This window comes from Argiope bruennichi, chromosome 2 (assembly GCF_947563725.1).
Source record: "Argiope bruennichi chromosome 2, qqArgBrue1.1, whole genome shotgun sequence".
In the NCBI taxonomy this organism is placed as follows: Eukaryota; Metazoa; Arthropoda; class Arachnida; order Araneae; family Araneidae; genus Argiope; species Argiope bruennichi.
The window spans coordinates 77,226,722-77,254,041 of record NC_079152.1 but is presented as its reverse complement, the minus strand read 5'-3'; the positions used below and the strand labels follow the sequence as shown (position 1 = coordinate 77,254,041).

General features: G+C 28.5%; 3 protein-coding genes across 5 annotated transcripts in view; 1 reads left to right on the top strand and 2 right to left on the bottom strand.

The window, feature by feature from the left end:
• The window catches only part of LOC129956580 (uncharacterized), a 107,356-nt gene that overhangs the window by 75,586 nt on the left and 4,450 nt on the right, over nt 1-27,320 (bottom strand). The gene's annotated exons all lie outside the window — the stretch shown is intronic.
• LOC129956602 (uncharacterized) lies at nt 526-15,628 on the bottom strand. 3 transcript variants are annotated; one of them, XM_056068535.1, is made up of 6 exons: nt 15,498-15,628; nt 12,093-12,139; nt 7,306-7,425; nt 5,067-5,114; nt 2,720-2,808; nt 526-695 (listed from the first exon to the last, which is right to left on the bottom strand). In XM_056068535.1, the coding sequence occupies exons 1-6, from the start codon at nt 15,613-15,615 to the stop codon at nt 689-691; spliced, it is 429 nt and encodes a 142-aa protein (XP_055924510.1). In that variant the 5' UTR covers nt 15,616-15,628; the 3' UTR covers nt 526-688. The 3 variants fall into 3 exon arrangements, with proteins under 3 accessions (XP_055924510.1, XP_055924508.1, XP_055924513.1); XM_056068533.1 differs by having other exon boundaries at nt 2,755-2,808; XM_056068538.1 differs by lacking the exon at nt 7,306-7,425 and having other exon boundaries at nt 2,755-2,808.
• The window catches only part of LOC129956571 (uncharacterized), a 78,821-nt gene continuing 67,539 nt past the window's right edge, over nt 16,039-27,320 (top strand). Inside the window, exon 1 of the mRNA XM_056068501.1 lies at nt 16,039-16,236. Coding sequence (XP_055924476.1) covers nt 16,142-16,236 — 95 coding nt within the window. The 5' untranslated portion in view covers nt 16,039-16,141. The remainder of the gene's footprint in view (nt 16,237-27,320) is intronic.

Genomic DNA, 27,320 nt, shown 5'->3' with positions numbered 1-27,320 from the left:
CTGGATGGCTGAAAGTCAAAAGTTCGCCTTTAAAATGAATAGGCTCAAAAGACTAACATGTAATAATTCTTTTCAAATATCAAAATACTTAGCTATTCACTAAATATCTCATCTTCTGAATTAATCTGTAATTTATAACTTTTATTTAGTAAAACTGATTTTGGATGAACTGTTACAATAAGTAGTTTTAGTAAGTCACAATAAGTAGTTACAATAAGTTTCATTCATGTTGATTTTGGCTTATGATTCATTCCAAATCAACTTTATTCAAATTTTTCCTTTATTTCATATCTAACTTTATTAAGGGCATCTCAAAACTTTTAGTTTGAATGCCAACAATATTATTTAAATAAATTCTATATAAAAAATTACAATGTTAACTGATTTTACCTGATAGAAATTTGTATTTCCTACTCTACTTTTACTTGTCATTTATCACAGTTTGGAAGACATTTGTGTAATGTATTAAAAATAATGTATTAAATAATGTATTAAAAAAGATCAAATCAAGAAAGTCAAATGATGTTTACTTTTTAAATATTTTAATGATACTTCAACTTAACGTAATAATTCAAAAAAAATCTGTCCAATCTTTATCCGTATACTATTTTTTTGTTCTTTTTACTGTCAGTTTCGTCTATCTTCTCACAATCACCATTAGCAAAATGTCTCTCGAACATTTCAGCAATTATTTCCTGGAATAAGAACTTGATTAAATAAATATTGATTAAATTTCATCAAGTTGTTTATGTATAATAATTTCCATGACAGTTATTCATATATAAATAATGATATTAATATATTCACTAAATTATTTATATATGTACATTTATATATATCAACATATGCTTTGCTAAGAATTACTTAGCCATTTTTCTTGTTGTACTAGAAAAATAAATAATGACCAAATCCAGGTTACATCTATTTTCTATTCGAAATCATTAAACAGACACAAAGCAAAAATTTCGCCAGCCTATCTCCTCTTTTTTAAAAAAATCTGATATTTTTTGATCTTCTCTAAACAATTTATTTTTCTTTTATTGCAATAATTATAATGTTGTGGCCATTTTCAAGTAGATAGAAAAAAATCAATTTGCTGATATTCTTATCACCTGTTGACTTCTCAAGAAAGTGTCTTATAAATTTAAGAATAAAATATCTTTCTCTTCTAGAAATTTATTGTTAATCTTATTTACCCTTTAACGAACTGTCATTATAAAAGAGAAATGTCTCAAAAAATGTTTTTATATTTTTATGACTTTAAAAGACACTTATAATCATTTGAAATTTCTTCTAAAAATAAAATGAAGCGATGAATTTCGTAAAAAAAACGGTCACTTGCAGTCCGCTTTTTTTTATTTGCTGCTTTAATCATGTTGTTGTTTCTAATGGCTCTTGTTTAGACAAGCCCACTGACTTTAAGAAGTCATTCGTGGTGTTAAGCCAAGGGTATGTCTCTTGTTTTTTTCAGTATCGCCATCAATGCCCAAAAGAACGACTTAGCTACACACACGTCACAAGACTTTTTAAAGGGCGGAGTTCATTCATGTATTTCATCCACTCATCCACAGATCATAATTCAGACTTGAATCAGAGAACGATCACCCCTCATCCAACACCCACATTGGTATTACTCTCGACATGCAGGACTTTTTGACCACGGCAGATTTACACGCTCGGAGGGTTCGAACTCGCAACTCAAGGGACGCGAATCCAATGCCCTACCAACCAAGCTATCCTGGCCTGCTTTAATCAGGATAAAATTTTATTGCTCAAATATGATATCTCCAAACTCGTGTGGTAACAAATTTAGAAATGACTTCAAACTAGCAGCATACACTTGCCAATATGCTTTGTTGTTTTAATCATGAGAAAATGTTATTGCTCAAAGATGGTGTCTCCAAACTCATGTGGTAACAAATTTAGAAATGTTTTCAAACTAGCAGCATACACTTGCCAATATGCTTTGTTGTTTTAATCATGAGAAAATGTTATTGCTCAAAGATGGTATCTCCAAACTCATGTGGTAACAAATGTAGAAATGTCCTCAAGCTAGCAACATACACTTGCTAATATGGTTTGTTGTTTTAATCATGTGAAAATGTTATTGCTCAAAACTGGTATCTCCAAACTCATGTAGTAACAAATGTAGAATTGTCCTCAAGTTAGCAGCATGTATATCTACTTGTCAATTGAAATCATGTAGGAACAAGATAACCACTGAATATTCGAAGTGATTCATGCTCTTTTCATCTACGATATCTATTTGATCCCCCTCTCTTATAATTATTCAATCATTAATACCATGTTATTGATCTATTTGTTTCCGAGAAATAATCTGTGGAACTTCTCTCTTCTGAACTTTGTTTCTCCGTTGTTGTTGTTGTTGTTTGTTTGTTTTTTCAGTTTCCCATACTTAGGAAGAAATTAAAAAACTGCAACGTGTAAAGACTTTAATATTCCGATAGTTAAAATATTAGTAAAGATTAAAATAAATAAGGTATGTAATGATCCTTTCAGAAGTTACTGAAGAAAACGCTGAAGTTTGACTTAAATATTTTATATATTAAAAATAATTGACTAAATCTCAGTGTTATTTCAACGTGATTTCAAAAACTGTACATTTATGTCCATGATATTGCATGATAATAAAAATAAAATAGATTTTATAAATTATTACTCAATAGGGTCTTGAAAAATAAGAATTTTTATGAACTACCTGCACATTTCGACATGAAAAAAGTTTTTGCTTACTGACGCTTTCACTGCCTTTTTGCACCTCTCTGAAAAAGCGTTAACACAAACTTCCTAAAAGATGAAAAAAAGGGACTTTATTAATCAGAATAAACAACTCTGTAATAAGTTTCGTAATTTATACATGTATGAGAATGAATTTATCATTAATTATCGAAAAATTAGAATTCCAATGACTATGAACATTTTAAATAACGCCACCTTTGAATATCGCGAATATTCCAAATTCAATAACAGATAAGCAAGAGAAGAAGGGAAAATAAAAAAACTGTGCCCATTTAAAAAATAATTTCATAGACTATTTAAAACCATTTAAAATCACTAATAAGGTATATTATATTACACCAAAGATTTCCAAACATTTTAATATTAGAAGAAGAAAATATGTGGGTATCTTATTAACCGCATCTCATTTTTGCAAATTGTGGAAAGATAATTATGCATTCAAAGTTTTACCTCAACCCTTCTAATAACTGATTCACTATTCACAAACTTCTGTATTAAAGAAAGCAAGGTAAATGTTATAAATGTTAATAGAGTAAGTGTTCTTCAATGATGAAAATATCACCATATTATTGTGAAAGTATTAACTGATATATCCAATGCTACTTCGGATGAAATTATTTTCATGCTTATTATTATGAAAAATTAACTATTTAATTAATTGCCTTGAAATATTCATCAAAATATAAAAATAACAAAATTTTATAAAAAAGATTAAATTTAACAAGTCAGCAACTGACTGTGCATAATATTGCATTTTAAGCGTGTTCTGGTGTAAGTAAATATCGTTACTTTTAACCTTTCTGTACATGTTTATTAAATTATTATTATAATTTTAATCATTGTTGTGAATAGTAACGTGAATACGTGTTTACAACATGGAATCGGAAAGCAGCCGGTTTGAACAGAGCATATAAAAATATAATAGGACATATAACGTTCTGTTGACCGTTAAATGTCCGAAAGTGTAACAGGAAACCTCAAAATTTTAAAATAAAGAAACAATTTTTTCATTATGTTCTTGCAATAATACTATAAAATATAAGATTCTAATTTAAGTATCCCACTTTTCCATATTTTGACTATTTTACATTCGTTTCATTAAACAAATCTTCACCATAATTACATTGCTTGTTTTTATAGTGCTACGGATGCTTAACTTAAACATGATTTTATTTATTAAGAAATTAAGTATTAAATTATTATCATTTAAATTTAATTTAAAATTTTCTCATCCTTGCACCATAGTATATATAAGAATAATTTTTTTAATTATTTTCAGTAGTTTAGAATTCTATAAGGAACAAAAAAAATTAAGCGTTTCCATTTCATTCATAAATATTAATATAACCAAAGAAATTGCATATATAAAATGTGAATCTATAAAAGTTGGACAATCTGATGTCTCAAATACTCTAAGAACATAGCTGTTCAATCGTAGAATTCCGAAATACGAAGCTGTGTCAACGCAAGTATCAATTTTCATTTTAATATTCATATCAATCAAGTAAAATCAATCCATTTTAAACTCTATACATCACATAATCGAATCAGCAAATTTTTTTCAAACCAATAATACTTATATAGTCGAATAATTATTTCCATTTTGCAATCAACCTAATCTATCAGCACCTAATAAATGAAAATGCTGAGATAAGAGATCTATAAATAAGTATATATAGTTAATAAAGGAAATTATTCGGAACGAATTTTGTAGACCTTTTCATCTTATTAAAGTTGAAGCGATCGTATGAAAGGCGATATTGTCCTATAATTTATATAAATGTATAATCATGTTTTGGAAAGATTATTAATTAATACAACCAATTTTTCGAATTCATTTATTAATTAACCATTCTGAATTAAAACGATATTCATAGTTCACATTGGTGCACTTTGGAATACCAGATAGTTTTTTTAATAAAAATTAATACATTTTCATGGAAAATCACATCTAAACCCTCATAACTATTTAATATCAATATGGAGTAATTTATAATCCTTCTACCATTAATTTTAAAGAGAACAGTTGTAAAAAGATTTTTAATTATTGGATTAGGAGACATGAGAAGAAAATACAAAAGATCTATAAGCTTATCTTAAAATGAATAGATACTAGTAGCTCAGTTTCTAGAATAAAAAAAATTCAGGGCAATAGAAAAACTTTCATAAATTACTGATGAAATCTTGAGCTACTAGTATTTATCTTAAAATGAATAAATACAAGTAGCTCAATTTCTAGAATAAAAAAATTCAGGGCAATAGAAAAACTTTCATAAATAACTTACGGAATAATGTAAATGACTTACCAACCAGTATTCGCCACCCAATTGGAAAAATTCATTAAATTGTTTTCTCTGAAATAAATACATAAGTTCATTAGAAAGAAATGTCATACTATTATCTGGAAAAAAAATATTTTTATTATAATATAAATTTCATAAGTATAACTACAATAATTTAAATTTGTTCCTTTTCCCTTTTTTGTATCAAACTTTGCTTCAATTGTCACATAATATTTCTCATCGGATTTTTTCACAGATTTATGAATAATTAATGTCGAATTAATCAATGTTATTATCATATAATCTAAAAAACAAGAAGTTTATATACAGCATTCCTATTACTTATTATAAATTAAAGAGCTATTAATAGCAAATAAAAGTAAAGAAAATCTCAGGAAATTTTGTGCTAGAAACTTTGTTGCTATTAAAACCAAATCTGAATTTTTTTGTAGTGAGGGAATTGTCAAAATTATTTTGAATGTTTAGCCAAATTTTAAACCTCCTATTTTTCTCCATTTACTTTTATTAATTTAGTTGTTAATCGTTGAAAAATAAAGTAACATTTGATATTTCCTGAATTCTTGATATTTTAGATTCGAACCGACTAATAATTTCTATATGTAATGCATACATAAAAATCAAGCCGAATACATTATTCAGATTTCAAAATTTGTTATACGTTTTATGACAAATTTGTACCTGATAATCAGAAAAATAATATTTATTACAAGCTCAGATTACAGTTAAAAAAAGTGCTAAAAATCATAATTTAGTAAATTTTCTAACACGTCTTCAGCGTTAATTACGAAATTTTTGAATAAAAACTTCGTTTTTGGTACTTATATTCAAATCTAAAGAGAAATGGCAATTTTTTCTAATAGCTAAAGATATGAAAAATAAGATTTAAACTGGTATAAATAATATACAGATATTTTAGATTGGGACTGACTGATAATTTATATATGTAATGTATATACAAATATCTAATGCTTATACTCAATGCATATACAAATATCTAATGCATATACTCAATGCATATACCAATATCTAATGCATATACACTACGCATACACACAAATCTAAAGAGAAATGGCAATTTTTTTCTAACAATAAAAATATGGAAAATAAGATTTCAATTGGTTTAAATCTCTCTGCCGAATTCCTCTCTACATTTCCTTTATCCATTCTTCTTTAATTGGTTATTGATTTTCTCGCGAGGCTCTCAGAAAGGTTACCAGTTAATAGTGGCATCTTATATATTGTTAAACTATCCTTAACCTGACTTGTTTAATGCAAAATTCGGAACCGTTTTGTGATTACTATGAATATCTAATTTTCTCTAAAAATCCTTGTGCAATTTTTACTTTCTTGTTCACACAGAATAGAGAAAGTACGGTACTCGTCAAAAAATTCGAACTCTAGATTTTGAAGAATCTCTATGTTTTAGACCACTCTGAGATCAAAAAACACATTTTTAAAAAATGCTCGTCTGTCTGACCCTTTTTCTATGCGTGATAAAGATAACTTAAAAATAGATGGTTGAAATTTGGTATACAATTTTTACACCAAATTTGCAGATCTTTGTCAAATTTTGAGTGAAATCTTTTCAAAGGAAGTTCGTCTGTTCGGCTATTCGAATATAAGTGAACAGGATAATTACAAAACGAAAAGAGCTAGATAGATAAAATTCGGTACACAGATTTCACATCTATTCTGTAGACACTCAAATTTTGAGCCAAATCCATCAAGGTGTTGATTATCTGTCGGTCAGTATTTTCAGAAGCATATAAACGCGATAATTCAAAAACGCAGTGAATTAAATATATCAAATTTGGTGCTGGATTTTGTGACTACAAGTACAGTTTTGTGTCAAATTTTGGTTTTCAGTCGGTTGTGAAAAACATATCTGTAACACAAATTTTATTTTCATATACTTTTAATCGGATTCCAGAGATTAATTACCACAAAATTCACCAAGGGTAACATGATAGATTCAGTAAAAGTGTTAAAGTCACGCCAAAAGTAAATATTTCGTAACTATTGTACGCCAATGCCATGTAAGACGTTCTCTGGCATGACAGATTTATTAGATTGTATGCGTTAAAGTTTTGTTAGATCACTCCAGCTGGTTATTATTAATTCAAATGTTCCAAATATAAATATAATAAAAACTGAAAAATGGATTAAAATTCTAACAAAAAGTAAAAACGATTCATGTATTTTTAAAAATGCTGATATATATGAAGAAAATTAATAATCTTACGGTTTCTTTTTCTGAAAATTCGCAGACAGTACTTCGGTATCTAGCCCAGTTTTCTATAGTATTCTCTGTACCTTCAACGCCGGTAACTGTTTTAATCAATCCCCAGCCTTTTTCTTTAATCTTTCAAATATACACATAAAATAGATTATATATACTTATTATATGACCTAATTAATGCACAAAACATGCCTGTTATTTTTAATAAAAATAGCTATTTCTTAAAATATTCAGCTTTTTCATGGAAGCAGTTAAATCAATTTAAGCTAAAATGCTCTTCTCTTCCAGGATTTGACCAAATATTTCATTCAATTATTTTTAAATAGTATAAGAATGATATTGAAGAATACTCAGTTTTCTGAATCCAAAACTGATTTGAAGGCTAGAACTTAAAAAAACTGATTACGTGTAATATCCATTTCCAGTAACATGGGTATCCATTTTCTCAAATAAGTATCCATTTATTCCGCATAACAAAATTGGCACAGTTTGTAAACCTCGGTATTCAATTCATATGTACTGAGCTACTACTACTTAAAAAATAATTTAGAAAAGAAAAAAGAAGAAGAAAGAAAATATTGAGAATGAATTTTAAAAAATCTTTAAAAAAGCAAAAGAAGGCTTATCATATTTTTGAAAAATATACTAATGGTAAAAAAAGTAGGATTAAAAAATTTAACTATAAGACAAGGAAATAAATAAAATATTTTAATTGTCATAGTTTATGTCCTTTGGATGACGAGAACACCAGCATTTACAACAGAAGCGATATTAAAAATATGTTGAATATGCGTTGCTAGTGTATGGGAAGCAGAAATATCCTGGGAGACCAGTTGGAACTGAACGACAAGGTGCATGACTTACAAAACTATGAATTAGAAATTTTGAGAATGGATAGCATGCAAAGACACTCTTTCTTATATATACCGGATGATTATAATTAAAGTTCCACTTTGAATAGGTCATAAAAGGAAAACTACTGGACCAAATGTTATCAAATTTTGCAATAGTTTAAAAAAATTCATAAGAATTTCTTTTCCGCTAAAAAAAGTTCAAAAACTCGCCACCAGGGCTGAAATGACGCTGTATGTAATATTGCTAAGCAAAATAGGACATGAAGACATCAGGTTAAAATGTGTTTAATCGTTTATGGGGCATGTTACAAAGCATGTTCAATGTGGCCTCCACCATTTTCTGAAAGCAAGTTAAATCGCATTGCTGCATTCTCAACAGTAGCTCTTAGCATATTAGAAGGAGTGTTGCCCACATGTCGGTGTATCGCATCTTTCAGTTCCGCCAGATTGTTCAGATTATCACCATAAACAGTGCTTTTGAGATAACACATATTGAACATGCTTTGTAACACGTTTCAGAAATGATTAAAAACATTTTAAACCAGTGTCTTCATATCCTATTTTGCTTAGAAATATTGCATACAACGCCATTCCTCCCCCCCTGGTGGTGAGTTTGTGAACACTTTTACACAGAAATAAAATTTCCATGAACTCCTTTAAACTATTGCCAAGTTAAAAAAAAAAACATTTGGTCCTGTAGTTTTCTTTTTATGACGCTTTCAAAGTTGAACATTAATTATAACCATCCAGTATATATATATGTATTAAAGTTCTTAAGAAATTGTGATCATTCCCCCTCTTAATCTCCCCTCTCTCTGAGATAAAAGAAACTACTGATTATCTTTATTATAAAAGAAACTACTGATTATAAAAGAAACTACTGATTATCTTTATTATAAAAGAAACTACTGATTATCTTTATTATAAAAGTAAACTGCTATTTTTCTATTCAGTAAATTAATATTGCTAAATGATGCTTATATAAACTTCATAAGATAAATTAACTGAGTTTCTTTAATTTTCATACTTTAAATAATAATTAAAATATTTTAATTTCATACATATTTAGAATAATTATTAACTATTAACTGGATATAACGAAATACTTCAATGCAAAACGAAATGAATATAAGTGAATTACTCGGTTAACAGGTTAAGCTAGGAAATTAGTTACTTTGAATTTTTTACTGTTTAATCAGGACTTGAAAATTTCCTAGAGGTACTGCTAATTTATTTTACATTTATTTTTCTAAAATATATAGCATTGCACTTCTCATGGGTTTGGGTTATTATTCGCTCAACTCCATTATTTGGTAAAATTAAAATTATATATATTATATTTCTTGATGTTTCAAATATTATTAGTGATTTTATTGTTGATTCAATTGTTGCAGAAAATAATTGACGTTGAAAATTACCTTCATAAATAATTAAAAAGTCAATACTTCTAATTAAATAGCTCATTCATTGCAAGTCAAATCAGAATGATTAAGTCAATGCTCAGATAAATGTTAACATACATCTCATTGATTAAAATATTTTGATTTTATTTGCTATACATAAAACTATTTATCAAATATTATGAAATAATGAAATATTATTGGAGGAAAATTATTTTTATCTTTAACATATTTTTTAAATTGGCAGGAAAATATCCAATTACCACAGCAAAATGACAAAATCCTTATTTAGGACTATATATTTATAGATTATTTTTATACTTATTAAGAGATGAATTTCAACATTTATCTTACATCATTGTACGTAATTTCTCGTTGTTTATGTTTTTAAACTTTTAAATATTTGCTGAGTTTCGGTATTATAGCAGGAATTATATTGTGAGAAATGCAATTTTTAAGGTTGCAAAGTTCTTTATGACCGGCAGAGCAATTTGATGAAAGCAAAACTTTCTATCTGATCATTTAAGGAATAGATGTGGTCCTGATATATACATATTGCGAGATTTTAGAAAAGAAGAAGAGACATAGAGAACTTTTATTATTTTTTCCAGCTATTAATAAGTTATCTAGAAAATGTAGAGTATTCAACAACCACGGGATATATTTCAAAATTAAGTACACAGAAAATATAGAAGCTGTATCAACAATTTTTGAAAACATTTTTAATACAATAGAACTGCAAAGCATTGTAGTTAATGAATTTTAATGTGAGGTAACGTGGCTGAAAAAAGTAAATAGTATTTGACATGATATCGTACATTCTAAAATATTTCCGGAGTTGTAGATGAAATAACAGCTGGAAAAGTTTGCTACAAATGTAGTTGAAAGGAATCGGTTGGCTTGTTTAGAAATTTTTTCATACAAACATCTATCACGAATTAAAATATTTGAAGCAAAACTTTAGAAGTCGTATTAATAACATATGACAAAGAAAAGTCCGGTGTTCCTAGCTATTTTTTTTAAGTTTTAAAATACGCCCATTTATTCTTGGAAATTTTGTATTTATTAATAATAACTAGAGGTTATTTTTCTAATAATATCGTATAAATTGTTACATTTCTAATCTTTGACCTATAAATGTTTTAAATATATGCAATATCTGAATTTTATATGTATTCTTTAACAAACGACAGACAGAAGTTTATATAATGAGGTTCTTGGAATTTCATTTACAATAAAATTCCATGCTAGACAAGCATCTTATTATCATATAGCCATATTCATAAAGGTGATGAAATACAAAGCTGGTTCCTCTTGATTCATTTAAATACAAATTAAATAATTCTGAAAATTTAGATTTTTACGTTTCTTTACAAAATAATTTTCATAGAAAAAATCTCTATCACTGTTTACATATATTAAGATCATATAAAATTCTAAACAAAGTTGTTCTTTTAATGTTTTATATTAACGAAACGATTAATTATTGATTTATAAAAAATAAAATACTTTTTTTTTCTTAAAAATAAATTCAAGTTTTCAAACATTAATCAAATTTTATGCAATAGGAAATGTATTTAATTACTTTAATTTTTTATTTTTAATATTAAAATTTTATTTTTATATAATTAATTCATTCTAAGTCAAAGTCATAAAGGAAAAATTCAAGTTATATCTATTGTAGTATGTCTTTTGTGCAAATGTAAAAATGGCACAATTACAAATAATAAAATTGATAAAAGCAGTTTTAGTTAAGGAAAATAGAGAAAAGAGCGATAACCTTTCCTTTAGATTTTCTTTTATTTCCCATGAGTTTTACCACAACAATAGAATTATCCTTTCTATTTGCAGTATTAAAATGTGGGTAAGAAATTTTTCGATTCATAATTGTATTGGATCATCTCAGTGGGAAAACGTTGTGACAATTTTCTTTTAATGGCTATTGAAGGATTAATGGATCTGAAGCAGATATCTTCCGTGGATTATGGAAAGAGATATAAAATTTTTTACTAAGTGTTCATTTGTTGGTTATTTTTACATCTCTGTAGTATCTTTCAGTTATTCGTTAATTATCTGCTATTTAGCTGTGTTTAATGCCTGTCCATTTTATTACTTTATCTAATGCCTTTGATTGAATCTCTTTAAAAAGTGATTGCCATCAACAATCAGAAGTTTTTGAAATCACGATCAAAATCTTTTAATTCCACAGATCATATTATTATCTATTCACTTTACAAAGCATTTGAAGTCTAAAATAGTTACACAATAATCATTAAATTTACTTAAAGCTTTCTACAGATTTTTATGGCAATCTCAGCTTTACAGTACTTGGGATTAATAAACACATACACCGTATTTACTCTAAGAGAACTACGAGTAAAAGAAAAGCAGTGAAAGTAAAAACATGTGTTATTCTATTGAAGTTCAGATGCATTTCCGTTCATTTTTGAGCTGAAATAACTATCATCCGTTACGAAGGAGTTATAATCGAGAAACAATTGAATTTTGGAAAAATTCAAGAAAAAAAAGGTATTACCTCGTCTCCACACTCCTCCCCTAGTCTTTGGAATTCTTCAATATTATCTAAACAAAAATAGTAAAAAAAGTTTTATTGTTCAACTAATTATTTGAATAACATGTGAAAGCCATTGATATGATATATCTTAACCAGTTAACAGTTTCAACCTCTTCGGGAAATGCATATCTAAATTGTCATAACCATATATATATATATATATATATATATATATATATATATATATATATATATATATATATATATATATATATATATATATATATATATATATATATATATATATATATATATATATATATATATATATATATATATATATATATATATATAATACTCATTAAAAACAGTTAATTGGTTAAATATGAAGTATTCAAAGAAGATTTATATTTGGTATCAATAACTAATATTATTATTTTCATTTCGTATTGATTTAAAAGCAATCAAATACATGCCTACAGTAATTTCAAAATTGCAATGGTGAGCAACAACTGTACGACAGAGGAGAACATTGCAGGTATTTAATCTTCTGGTAAAAGAATATAATGTAAGCAAATATTAAGAAAGAAATATTTTCATTCTATGGAGATACGTGTTTATTATGTAATACTTTACAGAACCATATCGAGATATTTTCTAATGATGGTTTCAAAATTTGTGCAAAGAACGAAACAGAGGTTCCATTTTGACTCAGACAAAATCAACAGTTTAGTAATCTGAGTTGATCGACGAGTATCCACACATAACGTTTATCTCAAATAGGATGTAGCACATAAGATAATGTATAACCATTTTAATTTCCAAAAGTGTCCATCAGTATCCCTCTTAATCCTTGAATAAAAAAGAATTCAAGATGGTGCCTTCAAATGTCAAAGTAATACTTATGATGTGACGAAATATTACTGGAACATGAAAAGGAACACAAAAAGATTCGGATGGGTCTAACCTCAAATTCTTCTCTAGTAGCTTAATGAAGATAAGAAATGGACTTAACCAAATAATAATGATGATGAAACGTAGGTATGACTACCAAATCCGAATCCAAACGGGCTTCAATAAAGCAGAAAAATCTTCTGATACTTCATCCTATAAATTCAAAGTTACGCCATCAGCTGGTAAGGTTATACTTCAATTATTTTGTAATTTCAAAAAGTTGTTATTAGTCCATATACACTGAGGGGACAAAAGTCATGAAATAGCAATATGCACAAATAAAAATAATAGTATTATCGTGTACAAACTATGTAAATAGGCAATGTATAGGGAGGGCTTTCATTTGTATTCGATGTATTTGAAATGTATGCATCGAATTGATTATGTCTCCACTACGGGAAATAACAGCCTTTCATCGTAAAACGGAGTTGGAGCTAGATACATCAAACATTCCATTTCGGAAATCCTTTGGGAATTCAACGTGCCGAAATCCACCGTATCAAGAGTGTGACGAGAATACTTAATTTCAGGCATAGCCTCCCACCATAGACAACAGAGTGGTATCCTTCACTTAGTGATCGATGCTAGGAATGTGTGAGTAGATTTGTCAGTGTTAACAGGCAAGAAACACTGGAAGAAATAACCGTAAGAATCAAAGTGGGACATCACTTGCACAATTATGGCAATCCAAATCTAGTACTTTTACTAACAGCACGACATCACTTGCACAGTTTCTCCTGGGTACGTGGCCATATCATTTGGAATCTAAATGACTGGAGAACGGTGGTTTGGTCAGATTAGTCAGAATTTCCTTTCGTAATAGCTGATGGTAGGGTTCAAATGTGGCACAAACCACACGAAGCCATAGATTCCCAGTTGTCTGCTAGGCAGTAAGTTGGTAGTGATTCCTTAAAGCTGTGGACTGTTTTTACACGATCCTTTGGTTCAACTGAGCCAATCATTGACTGAAAATGGTTATGTTTAGCTACTTGAAGACCAATTACAATCATTCATGGACTCAAAGATGATATATATATATATATATTCTTTTATAGAAAACAAAATTAAGGACATTCTTTGTATGAATTTTAATACAAAGGATGTGATGTAAACTATTTTTTTTTCCAAAATTTTAGTTAAAAGATACGGATATACAAAAGTTGCTTAGCTTCAATACATTTATGCAGATTAATAACATTTGATACGTTACGTTTATAATATAATTATATAATTCTTACGTTTATAATAAATACCATTGTTTCTATTCCGAAACTGAACAACATCTTTTTTTAAAAAAAAGTTCTTCATATTTTGATAATATCTATCTTATCAAAATAAGTAATCTATATAATCTTATAAAGTAATCTTCGAACAAATCAATTTATTAATAGGAATAAAATTTTATAATACGTAAAGCTTCGAAATTCTACTTTGTGTAAATACTGCAAGAGCAAACACACACATAATAATCCCACAACAAATATTCCAGAAAAAATATTTTAAAAATATATTGGAAAAATTTATAGGGGAATTAGACAAAGTATTGATGATGTTCCATGTTTAAATAAATATAACAATTTATCACAAAATAAATTATGTAGAATCGTTTTTATCTATGATCTGCTTACCTGTCTACAAAATTGCCATTTCTGTACCATAAAAAAAGAAAGAAAATCCTTAATCGGCCAATAGGGAATTATCCTATGTTCCATAACTCAAAGACACAATACGCTGTTCTTTAACTCATTTATTAGTTGTAAAACAATATTTAGAGACCAGTGCTACTCATATCAAAATTTTCTAGACTCTGCATTGATCACGCTCGTTTTACTCATAAACACCTTTTATTTGGTAATCAAGCTCCTGTTTGCTCGCGATGCTAACTGATTTTAACGGTTCTTCATCTTTTAATTGAGTGTCCTGATTTTAATCATCATCCTTTAATATTTTTAATACGTCAGCATTGGACACACAAATGCTCGTAGGCGAACATCCCCACAAAAACTCTTTAAGTTTCTAAAAGCAATTGGTATTTTATTATTTTATTTAACGTTTGAATTCGTTGTCATTTTTAGCACCTTGTTTACAATGTTAGGAGACATGGCTTTGCAATTTTATTAATCAGCTTCTGATTTTACAGAATTTTACATAAAATTTCTTTTTATATTTAAACCATACGATTGACGCAGTATAGTCAAATATGGGTCTTGAGCCACTAAAATCCCACGATTCTATCCTATGCAACTCATATCAAATTATATTACACAGCCTCCTATGATAAAAACTGAGAAGTGTTTCTTGCGATTTAAAACAATACGATTTATGCATGCTCAATCCGTATTCTTAAAGTTGCCTTTGTTTAAAGAAAGAAGTGCATATTGCAAAATGCTAAAAATATCAACATTTTTGTAGCAAAATAATCGGAAAAAATTCGCATTTTTAAAAAAATTGGCATAATTAAATGAACTTTACTTAATGGGCATAAGAGCTTGAAATAGCAGTCATGCATGTCTTCTGGTTTCAATTCACTGCTGTCTCCCCAAGAAATGAAAAGAAGTAACAACCACGTTGCAGGATACACACTCTTCATGTTCCAAAATAAAATATGCATATTTTCCAAAGCTACACAAAAAAAAATTGCAGAGAGTTTTAAAGCGATTGCAAACAATAGCAGTGTCCTCGTTCATGTTATGGTTTACACATGTATCAATGAGAAAACCATTTTCCTCATTGATCGAAAAATTACATAACACGGAAGCAGTTTAATAATGATCTCTTAGGGGAAAAAATTATAAGGAAATTAAATCATTGTTCGAAAATACGATTTCCGTACACTTTATTTACACATTAAAAATTTGAACAAGTTTCAAAAGAATTTAATCATTACACAGATCCAATCCAATGGATGATTCTCATGTTTAAGAGCTAAAGCCTATTAAATCTGTTTCCCCTCATAGATAACGGAAGTTTAGAGAATGGGTCTCTGACTTCGGAATACAGTATTTGTCATCGGCTCAAAATAATGACAAAAATCCCCCATTTTAGTCATACCAATATAGACTCGTTTATCTTCAAAACGAGATTTTAATCTGATAAAAATTAAACAAAGTTTCAAGATGCAGCTAATAACTCCAAAAAATTCAGCTTCTGGTCAAATATTTCTGATGAATTGTGATTTTCTTCTCAAGATCTGTCAACCCTTAAAAACTGTGTAAGTAGTCTTGAAACTCATTATTTACAGTTATGTGAAATACGAATATATAAGATGTATATTTTAATAGGATTAATTTTTAATTTAATATGTTAAGTAAAACATGTGCTTTATTGACATAAATATAAAGGATTCCTAATGATAAAGGCATAAAGTAAAAGAATTATTCATTTTTATAAATTTTGAATAATTTTTGATATGGTAAATCCTTTTCAAATATTTATTACAGCATTAATTATATATGTAAATCTATTTATATATGTATATTTTTAGAAGGAGTAAGATTTTTGAAATTACATTACGTTTTATGGTGTTCTTTAAAAGATAATAACGGAAAAGTAATACATAAATGACATCTTTTAAATACTTAAATTCATAACGGCTTATTAATTCCATTACTGTATGAAAGAGTTATATTTCAGGTATACTTAAGAGCTATTCGAGGTCAAAACGTTATTAGTGTGTGTGTGTGTGTGTGTGTGTGTGTGTGCATGTGCGTGTGTGTGTGTGTGTGTATGTGCTGTGTGTGTGCGTGTGCGTGTGCGTGCGTGTGGTTGTCGGAAAATAGTATAGCACAAAATAATTTTTATACCATAACCGAAGGTTTTCAGGTTCAAGATCCGATTCCACCAAAGTACTGACATGTAAGCGATGTGGCCCGGAAGTTTGGAGAGGAATATACCAGCTCAAGTGTCGTCCTCGTCATCTGACCGCAATTAAAGGTCCGTTCCAAAATACCCCTGGTGTTGCTTTAAAACGGGATGTTAATATAGCTAAACTAAATTAATACTCAACATAATTTTCTACATTCCATTGTGGCAATAGAATTTTGGATCGTTTTCAATAGATGGATCATTTGGATCAATCGGCAATTTATCGTTTTCTTGTTTCATCAAATATTTAATTACATAATTTTTTTTCTAGCTAAGGAAAAATTATAAATAAGTTCACTTGAGGATTAGTTTTCAAGGGGAATTAAAATATGAAGTTACATTACTAGGTGGTAAAGCATGAAATTAGAAGATGTATTATCCCAAGACCTTACATTTCTTATGACATTATAACATTACTTGTTTCAATTGAATTTATAAGTTGTGTTCATGTATACCATAACAGAGATAATGTGTGATGAGATTAATAAATTAACGCAATTTTGACAAACATCTAAATCAATTTGTTGATTAAAAATATTTAAAAAAAGAAATAATGAGCATTAAGTTATGCATAAGAGATTTAATTTGAAATCCCGACTAATTTAATTCAATAAATATTCCCGACTAAGTAGCTAATCATAAAATACAGCTGATAAAAAAGTCCCATCGAGAATAAATATTAGAAAAATACTATAACCTTGTTAACTAGGAAGTAAATAGGGTGGAAATAATATTTTATTCAAGATTTCACTCACATCTCTACACGTAAAAATCAACATGTATACAGGGAGATTCTTAAATCAGGAAACATTTTTCCAAGAGAGCCTTCCATCAAAAACAAGTAATTTTTACAGTAGAACATAAAGTCAGAAACATCAACCATTATAGGGATTCTTTCTCAGTGAATTAGTAAAAGAAACAAACACACACAAAATAAGATATATAATAAATTTAAAACAAATGCATTGTTTTAAAAATAACACTATAGCAAACCGTAAGCAGTATGAGATACATGATGACAATAGTCACAAAAAAAACCTCGACTTGATTTAACTCTGGTGCAAACTGAATGACCGAACCATCACAAAAAATAACTGTGAACTCTGTGGTCAATGCAAAACAGTCGTCTTTTTAACCATCACATGATCGAACCATGATACAGAGATACAATCGGCGATGGCGACTCCCAAAATTTGCTTTGTGATTTTAAAATCTCTTGTAATGTCCTATGTATGAATACTCTTACCCGTCTCCTCCTCTAACTTCCGCACCATATCAATTGGAGAACGTTTAACCCAATCTCGAAGTTGAGACCGGCCCACAAAAAGTCATCATGAGTACGTGGATTAGATAGCTTTGTTTTGATTTAATTATATTGACGTCCCGCTTACTGGAATGAACTGTGATCAGATGACGAAGGTGACATATGACCAAGCACATCCATACCTTCTCCAAAGAATAATGGGTGAGATGGTAAGGAAACATATTCTTGCTTCTTATGGGATTAAAGCATGATAAAATGTTGAATTACCTTCACTTGTCTAAAGCTTTATTCCTGGGAATTTTGCAATATGCAGAATCAGTTAAAACACAAAAATTAGAATGCATCAGAAAAATTAGAATTAAAATGTACGAACATTAGCATGTGCAAATATAAATATGTAGATATCCTTTATATATCCAGTAACATTTTCCAGTTTACATATTTTTAAAGGAGACATTCGCTCAAATCGTGTGACTTTTCTACTTGAATTTAAGCTTAATAGATTACGAGCAATAACAAATGTCTTAATACTTGTTAAGTATAGTGCAAGCGTGTCTCATTAATCGAATAAAACTATTTTAGGAATATCCTTGTTTTTTCCTCATAATTAAAGGGAATTCTTTTAAACATATGCAATAAATGAATGGAATAATATGTAATTCATTCACTAAGTTCCATATTTTTAAATTAAAATTATGGTGGAATTAAATCTTTTGGAAATACATCAGATTATAACTTTTCTACGGGTCTCAATGATACGTGTTTAAAATTGGGGAAATTTTTCAAATATAATTGAAAGTTCTGTAAAATCTCAATGAATTTAGAACTCAATTTTGAAAACTCAATGTTAAATTCCACTTAGTACATAATTTTAAAAAATGGAATATTTTCATTCTTAATTTATAAATATATTTATTAAAATTTGAAAAAAATATCACGGAAATAATAATGCCTGGTTTCCACAAGGTATTAATATGAAAATTGCGTCAATAATCCCAGATATTTGACGTATAGAAAATGAATTTATTCAAAAAAAAATATATCCCATTCATTTTGCATCAAACAATATAACTTACGACATTTAATGACTGAATTGGGAAACATGTCAAAGATGTAATTTAAAAAAATTAAATAATTCGAAGTCAGATGTTATCAATACCAACACAAGTTTAATATACTTGATGTGTTTTCAAAAGTAAATTTTTACAAATAGCTCATTGAAGATTTAGATTATAATTAGTTGATCACATCTTTTACAAAATAGTTGAATATCATCAAAATTGATAACGATGCTGAATTCTAATTTGGGAGGGGAAAAAAGCTAGATATTCTTATAATAAAAATAAAGGTTCAATAAATTTACACAGTTAGAAACAACAAACATTAAAAGCATCTCAATGGCATTGAAAAAAAGGCACCTTTATTATCTGTATAATTACAATGGAATCAAATTTCCTTTTTTAATCTTTCACGGAAAAAGTAGACCAAAAGTATTTAACATTATTGATATCCATATATGTTTGCATGATATATTTGACAAAAACTGTGCGTGCTAAAAAACGTTTTTTATATACATTCACGTTTTTAATTCCGTTTTTTTTTTTTTTTTTTTTTTTTTTTTACTTTATGGCAGATTTAAATTCTGCTTTGTCTGAATGTCAAAAGGAAAAGTTTCTTTTCAGGTTAACAAACAGAAAAACACAGTAAAAAAGGAATCCAAATAAAAATTAGATGTACTTTATAAATTGCTTCGTATTCTTGATTTTTGCATCACGTAAATGTTTTTCAAAAGTAAATACTTAGTTTTCCTTATATTGGAAGTTTTAGAAGTCACTGACGGGAGTTCCCAAAGGTTTCTATTTGAATAAATGGTTGTATAAATTAAACCTTTCTAGGGCCATGGGAAGTATGCTTTACACCAAATTTATCAATCTTTGAATGAAATTATGTAGATTGGAATAAGTTCTGAAAAATTTCTTTTGGTAAGTCAGAAACTTAGAGGCTTCAGTTCTTTATCTCACACAAAATGATGTGTCTTGGTTTGTTACTTAATTATTAATTAACCAAATTAATTAATTAATCAAATTAAATTTATCTAATAAGCTTTATGAATCCCTTTTCTTATTCTAATTTCAAGCCTAAAAATATTTTAACATAATATAACTAGAAAAAAATGACCCTTTAAAGGATTATAATGAAACTATTATATTAAGTAAAGTATTTTATTAAGGTCAGTTAAGTCTTCAGAACTATCCAGGGTGGTCTCCTGGAAACTTTCATGTATTCTCTCCAGTAGAGATCTTATTTCTCTTCCTCTGCATGAAATTATGGGGATTCTGTAAGACCGATAAGATGAATTCCTTGGGTAGCATTGGTGAATTATAGTTCCTAAATATGATCCTTGGTGAATTATAGTTCCTAATACTTCTAATGAAAACAAATACGATAGGAAAGTAAGTGAAATATGTCGAGACAGTTTGAGAAATTATTTCGTAAATGAAAAATAATTCAAACTATTTAAAAACGTTATGGTGATTTTTTATATTATAGCAGTAGTTACGAAACATTTCAACACTGTATCCACTTTTTACTTTCTCATATGAAGATATTTTAATCGTGAAAAAAATTCGAACTAGAGATTTGATGAATCTCCAAATAGCAGACCTCTTTGAGTTTGAAAAACATAATTTTAGTTTTCTGTAAATAGCATAACTTGAAAATTCTTTGAGCTGGATGGATGAAATTACGTATGTGGCTTTTATACCAAATTTGATGATTTCTATAAGATTTTGAACAAATTCCATTGAGAGGAAGTCTATCTATCCAGTGCTAAATGCTTGAACACAATAACTTCACAAAGGAAAAAATTAGATAAATAAAAATGGATAAACTAGTTAAGCATCTAAAATGCAGATTCTTGTTTTAGCGAATTTCTCAAAAGATACATCTCTAGTCAGTCTGTACTTTTCCATGCATTTAAATGTTAGAACTCATAAGCGCAAGGATGTAAGTCAGAAAAATTAGGTATGTCATCTTATGGCTACAACTGTAGTTTCATTTCAAATGTTGAGTTCACTCGGTTTCAAAAATGGCGTCAATATTCGTTCGATAGATTCAATAAAAATACCAAGTTTCATGCCAAGAATCAATATCTGGGGACTATTGTTTCTTCAATTTTAAGCAAGGTATACGTTGCCTCATCCAAGGTCCATAATTTCATGCAGCGGGGGGGGGGGGTTACTTTTATTAGAGAGTATGGGAGAAAGTTTCATGGCGATCATTCCAAATGTCATCGCGCCGTACGAATGGATACTAGGTGTGCTGCAAACATACCCATTTCCTGACTAATAGTCCGTGATGTGGCTGTGCGGTTTTGCAGATCCGACCTCACCATATGTTTGTCTTCTCGGGCGTTAGTCATTTAAGAGCATTGAGATCCTCCATGCAGTACATACAGTATGACCCTCGGCAACTCTGATTCTATGTTCAATATCAGTCGTTGGATTTCGATTAGGGCGATGCATGGTATTACAGAACAATAATCCACACTCTCGATAGGCAACTATATTGCCTTTATCTAATTCCGATACTTGCTTCTAAATAAGCATTGCTTCATATTGGAGGCATAATACAATATTCTGAGCAAACTCAAACCTTATAAAGCGCTTTCCGAATAAGAAATCTACTGCACTATTTTTCTTTTATGCAGCGCTTCAGGTTCCGTCTATCTCATCTTCATCACCTAAATGAGCTGAAACACTAGTCATTTGCATATCCCTATCTCTTGTTCTTTTCATGTGATTTTGACGTTTGGCACATCATTTCTTCATGGTACTGCAATTTTAATGGCCAACAGTATATATATATATATATATGAAAGCAAAAAAAGAAAAAAGGAAGAAAATATTTATTTTGTAATGAAATCAACTCAATGCTTAATTCATTCCGGGATTTTATTCGTTATTCACAAATGGTGGCATATCTATGTACCATGCCTATTCATAAAAACCAATAGAAGGTCATTATAGCCACAACTGCGAATATAGAATGTTGTCTAAATCAAACTGTCCATAAATATCTGAGTAAATATATAGCTCAAAAGAATTCTGTAATGCTGTGCTAAGAAGTATCACAAAAAAACGTGGCTTCCCTTACTTTTTGTACATGCATCTAAAACGAAAAGAATTCATTTCTCTAATCAGTCAACTCCATTCTATTGCTGTGCAAGTACAGAGACAACTGTCTATTTTTCTAAAAAAAAGTATGAAACGAACCATTTACTCTAGTTCAGAATTGTTTTAATAAGATAGTGTTTCAGCTTTCAGGGATTATTTAGAAATTATAAGAAGACAAAAATTAAACATACTGTGATTATTTCTGAATACTGTATCATTCTTTTATTTTTCATTATCATTTATTTTTTAATAGCCGTTAATAATTCCTAACTGAAATTGGAGTTATATTTGATCATATAAAAAAACAATTGATTCAGTTACGATATTTACAATTTTCTACGTTTTATCCGTTCTAAATCATAATTTCCATTATCATTTCAAAAAATAACTGACAATCTTAATTAGAAGATACTGAGTAAGGAATGCCCAGATTATTTCCCACTTTACATTTCTCTTTACTGAATAATAATGTATATTTTATAGCAGAATGATTTTTAAAATTATCTATTTTCTATATTAGTTATCCAGTAGTTTTTTATAGAAAAAAATCTATTTGTTTCTAAATAAAAAAAAACGTATTTGTAACAATAAAAAAAAATTTCATAAAAAAATGACAGAATTTCGTAGCAGACTTACTAGCCAGTACTCGCCTCGTAACTGGAAAAATTCATTGAATTGTTTTCTCTGAAATAAATATATAAATTCATTAACAGAAGCATTATAATATAAGGTTGAGACATGAAAATGATATATTTGATTACAATAAACATTTCATAAAAAAATAATTTACACTCATTTTTCATCATAATTTACTCTTATTGATAGTAAATAATTATTGTAGGGATATTTTATAGATTTGTAAGTAATCAAGGTTTAATTTATCGACATCATCATCATTTAATATAAAAATATCAGTAATTTATATTTGAAAATTTCCCAGTATTTATAAGATATAAAAAAGTTATAAAGAAAAAACTGAAGAAAAATCTGTGGAATTTATGTGCTAGAAAATCTTTTAATAGTAAAATACTACTAAAAATAAAAAGTACTATTTTAAATAAGGGCATATTTTCAATTGTTCATATACAAACCAAAACTTTTTAATACAAACTTATTTTGAATGGTTTGCCATATCTTGAAATTTTATATTTCTTAATTTACTTCTATTAGCTTGGATGTGAAATATAATCATAAAAATAGAAATGATTTCATACTAACTAAATTCTTTATCCCGGCTGATAATTTCTGTATTTATATAATACATATACGATAATCAAACCTAACGCATTAGTTAGATTTCAAAACTTATGTTCTGAGGAAAACATATATTCTATAATCAGAAAGAAATTGCTTCCAATTATCAACTTTCATTTTTTTTTAAAACCAATATCAGAAACCATAATTTAACAAGTCATCCAATAACTTTAAACTGAATTTTGTAAAATTAGTTTCAAAAAATTCATCATATATATTTATACCCAAATCTAAAGAAAAATGACGATATTTTCTTACAGCTAAAAATCTGAAAAATTAAGTCTAAAATGCCTCACATAGTTTTGTTTTTTTTGTATAGAATTATAAATAATATGAATTTCAACATTATATAAAATGGTCAAAACTGAAACACCCCTATTCTGAGCTCTCTATACAGCGAACTACTCGGTGTAAAGTCTCCAAAATTGTTGAACATACTATTCAAGGTATGAGGAAAACTGATTAGAAGGGAGAAAAAAACTACTTCCAGAAACTCTAATAGATAGCGTTGTGCAACAGAAAATAGGCACAAATAATCACAAAAACAAACACATGCTGTATGGAATTCTTCCTTTCTAATTTCTATTGCAGATATGAAAAAAGAAGATAAGAAAGTGAAGAAACTTAAACTGTCATTGTAACGTCAATTTCGCACTGTAAGCAAACAAATTTGCATAAACTCTTGTTTTGCTGCTACTGTTCTGGGCATAAAACGGGATAAAAATGGGAAAATTCCATTTTTTTCAGAGATAGCTTCGCGCTTTGCTTGTGAAATTGTTTTATGAAAACAAAAGGAATGCTGTAGCTGCATTTCGAGAGTTTCTTCGGCTCGAGAATTTACACAAAGGACCCCAAGTGCAATAATGATTCGATTACCATAGCGTGCAATGTGTGGAGCGTCTCCACACATTGCACACTATATACACCAGTTTTTTCGGCAACATTTTACTAATGATAAAATAATTAGTCACGCGTTTCCGGCAATTTGACCATCTCGTTCTACACATCTTAATCACTGTGATTTTTGGCTTTGGGGATACTTAAAATTCTAGTTTATCGAGGACGACTGGTAACCTTGGCAAATTTGAAAGACAGTGTCACTCTGCTTGTGAGAAGCATCGCTATCGACCAATTATGATCCGCAGTAGAAAAAGCTGTCTACAGTATGCAGATTTTACATCTTAAAGAAGGGAACCATATTGAGCAGTTTTCCTTATATCGACTAGATTCTTGCCGTTGAATGTTTGATACTTTCAAATAAAATGTGTTACAAATGCGTATTTTGTATCTTTTCAACATATTTTCTGTTGTACAGTGCATCAATCGGTGTTTCTGGAACCATTTTGTTTCCTATTAATCGGTTGCCCCACGCCTTGAGTAGTATGTTCAACAATTTTGAAGCCTTTACACTATGAAATTCGTTGCATAGAGAGCTCAGAGTTAGGATGTCTTAATTTTGATTACCTTGTATTACATTATGTTACTATTTTGTCTTCAATATACCTGAGGAAACTAATGAAACTTAAAAGTAGTTTAAATTTATATCTGCTTTGTACATAATATTACTTAATACGGTAGTGCAATTTGTGACAACAAGACAACATAGAAATTATACTCAACAATACTTTTATATTTAAAAATGCTCTACTATCTTCATGGATTTAATTTTTAATGTCTTTAAATTCGATTGTTTTATGGAAAATTCGAAATCATTTGTCATCATTACGAAAATGTTATTTTATCTATAATCCTTGTAAAATGTTCATTATTATTAAAATTGTACCGAATATGAGTATATTTTGAAAAACAAATGCAATTAAAGTTCTAGTATTGTAAAAAATTATTCACTTATTTTTAAAATATTGAAATACAGGAAGCAAATAAATTATCTTACATTTTCCTCTTCTGTAAGTTCACAGACAACAGCTTTGTATCTAGCCCAGTTTTCTAAGGTATTGTCTGGGCCTTCAATGAAAGTAACAGTTTTGATCCATTCCCAGGCGTTTCCTTTAATCTTCCAAATATGCATGAAATAGATTATATATACCTATTATACGGACTTATTAATGCAAAAAAATATATGTGTTACCATTAATAAAAGTTGCAGTTTCACAAAATTCTCAGTTTTATGTAAGCAGTATAAAGTTGTGGCCATTCGCCCCCATCTACCATGCCAGATCGACTGTAGCAACTGTCACTACCCACTACGCAAATTGGCACGTCGAAAATATGATCTATTATAGATGATCTGCTATGTGGTAGGCCATCCATTTAGATAAAATACAGTTCATTGACAATGAGAGACATGATAAGAACCTAATGATAAGTTCGTACATCATTTGCTCTAATCATACAATTTTAAAAGTTTATTTAGGGTTACAGGCCGTCTCGTCTCGAGTTTCTCTAAAAAAAACTAATATTTTATTCTAATAGCAACAATATGCTTAAGTGACCAGAGAGAATTTTTTCGAGGTGGTTACTTCCTAAAATGCATTATCACCGATGATAAAATTTCTATACATGCCTTTAATAGAGAAAAAGCTCAAACTGTATTTATGTAAAAAAAAAAAAAAAAAAAAAAAAAAAAACTCGTTTAAAAAATGAAGCAAAACCGAAAGGACTACATCAAAATCACTTAAAAATTAAGGTAATGCTAGCTTTTAACTTCGATTTTCATTGTGATGTTCACTATGAATTCCTACTAACTAGACATATAGTAAAAAATATTAATATTTAAGTCTTTTACAACGTCTGACTGAATCAATTCATCGAAAATTACCAGATATTTGTCGAAAAAATTCTTGAGCTTTATGCCATGATAACGCGTCTTCTCACAGTGCAATTATTAATTGTTTAATGAAACATTCGAGAATATGGCCCCACAAGCGCCGTATTTGCCTGATATGGTACCATAAGACTTTTTCATATTTCTACGGTTAAAATTGTCTTTTTATGACCACTATTTTAAATCCATTAATTCAATAAAAAAAATCATAAGGAACTCCGAAGGAGTTTTACAAAGATACTTTCAGTGCATGTTTTAATAAGTGGAATAAACGTTCCCATAAAAGTTTTGCAATAGGAGGAAATTACATTGAAAAAGAGGCAATTACTTTGTACTAATAAATTGATATCTTATGATTATGAATACTTCCGATAAATTATTGCAAATACTTTTTGGTCACCATGTTGCACTTGAAAAATAAAATACTAACTGTAAAAATTTCCATAAAAGCAAACTGTGAGTCAATCAGTAAGAAAAAAATATTCTAATTCGTCTATTTCAGACTCTTTGAATGATGACAACAGTAGAAGTGACATTAAAACGCGATTAAGATATGTTGATATCTTTAAAAATAATAACTGTACTATAAAAAAACGTGTTGTGTGTGCATGGGAAGAGGAAATATCCTGAGAAAGTTATTGAAAGTCATCGATAAAGTGAAAATCGCTGGCAATAATGTGAGTAAGAAATGTTGGAAATGAACAACAAGGAAAGGCTTATATATATATATATATATATATATATATATATATATATATATATATATATATATATATATATATATATATATATATATATATAATGTTTCTGAATTAATTGAAATTATTGCGTCTCCTTTTAAATGTAAAAGGATACATGATGCTAATTAATGTATCTTTATTGTAAAGGCATGATATGTTTGACGTGATATTCTTTGAATTTAAAAATTATTTCCAAATAATGTATATGTAATT

Coding starts and splice junctions, on each gene's coding strand:
- LOC129956602 (XM_056068533.1), bottom strand. CDS start 15,615: ATGAAGAGTGTGTATCCTGCAACGTGGTTGTTACTTCTTTTCATTTCT. Junction 5,115..7,305: donor AATTTTCAGAAAAAGAAACC/GTAAGATTATTA, acceptor TATTTATTTCAG/AGAAAACAATTTAATGAATT. Junction 696..2,754: donor AAAAGGCAGTGAAAGCGTCA/GTAAGCAAAAAC, acceptor TTCTTATTCCAG/GAAATAATTGCTGAAATGTT.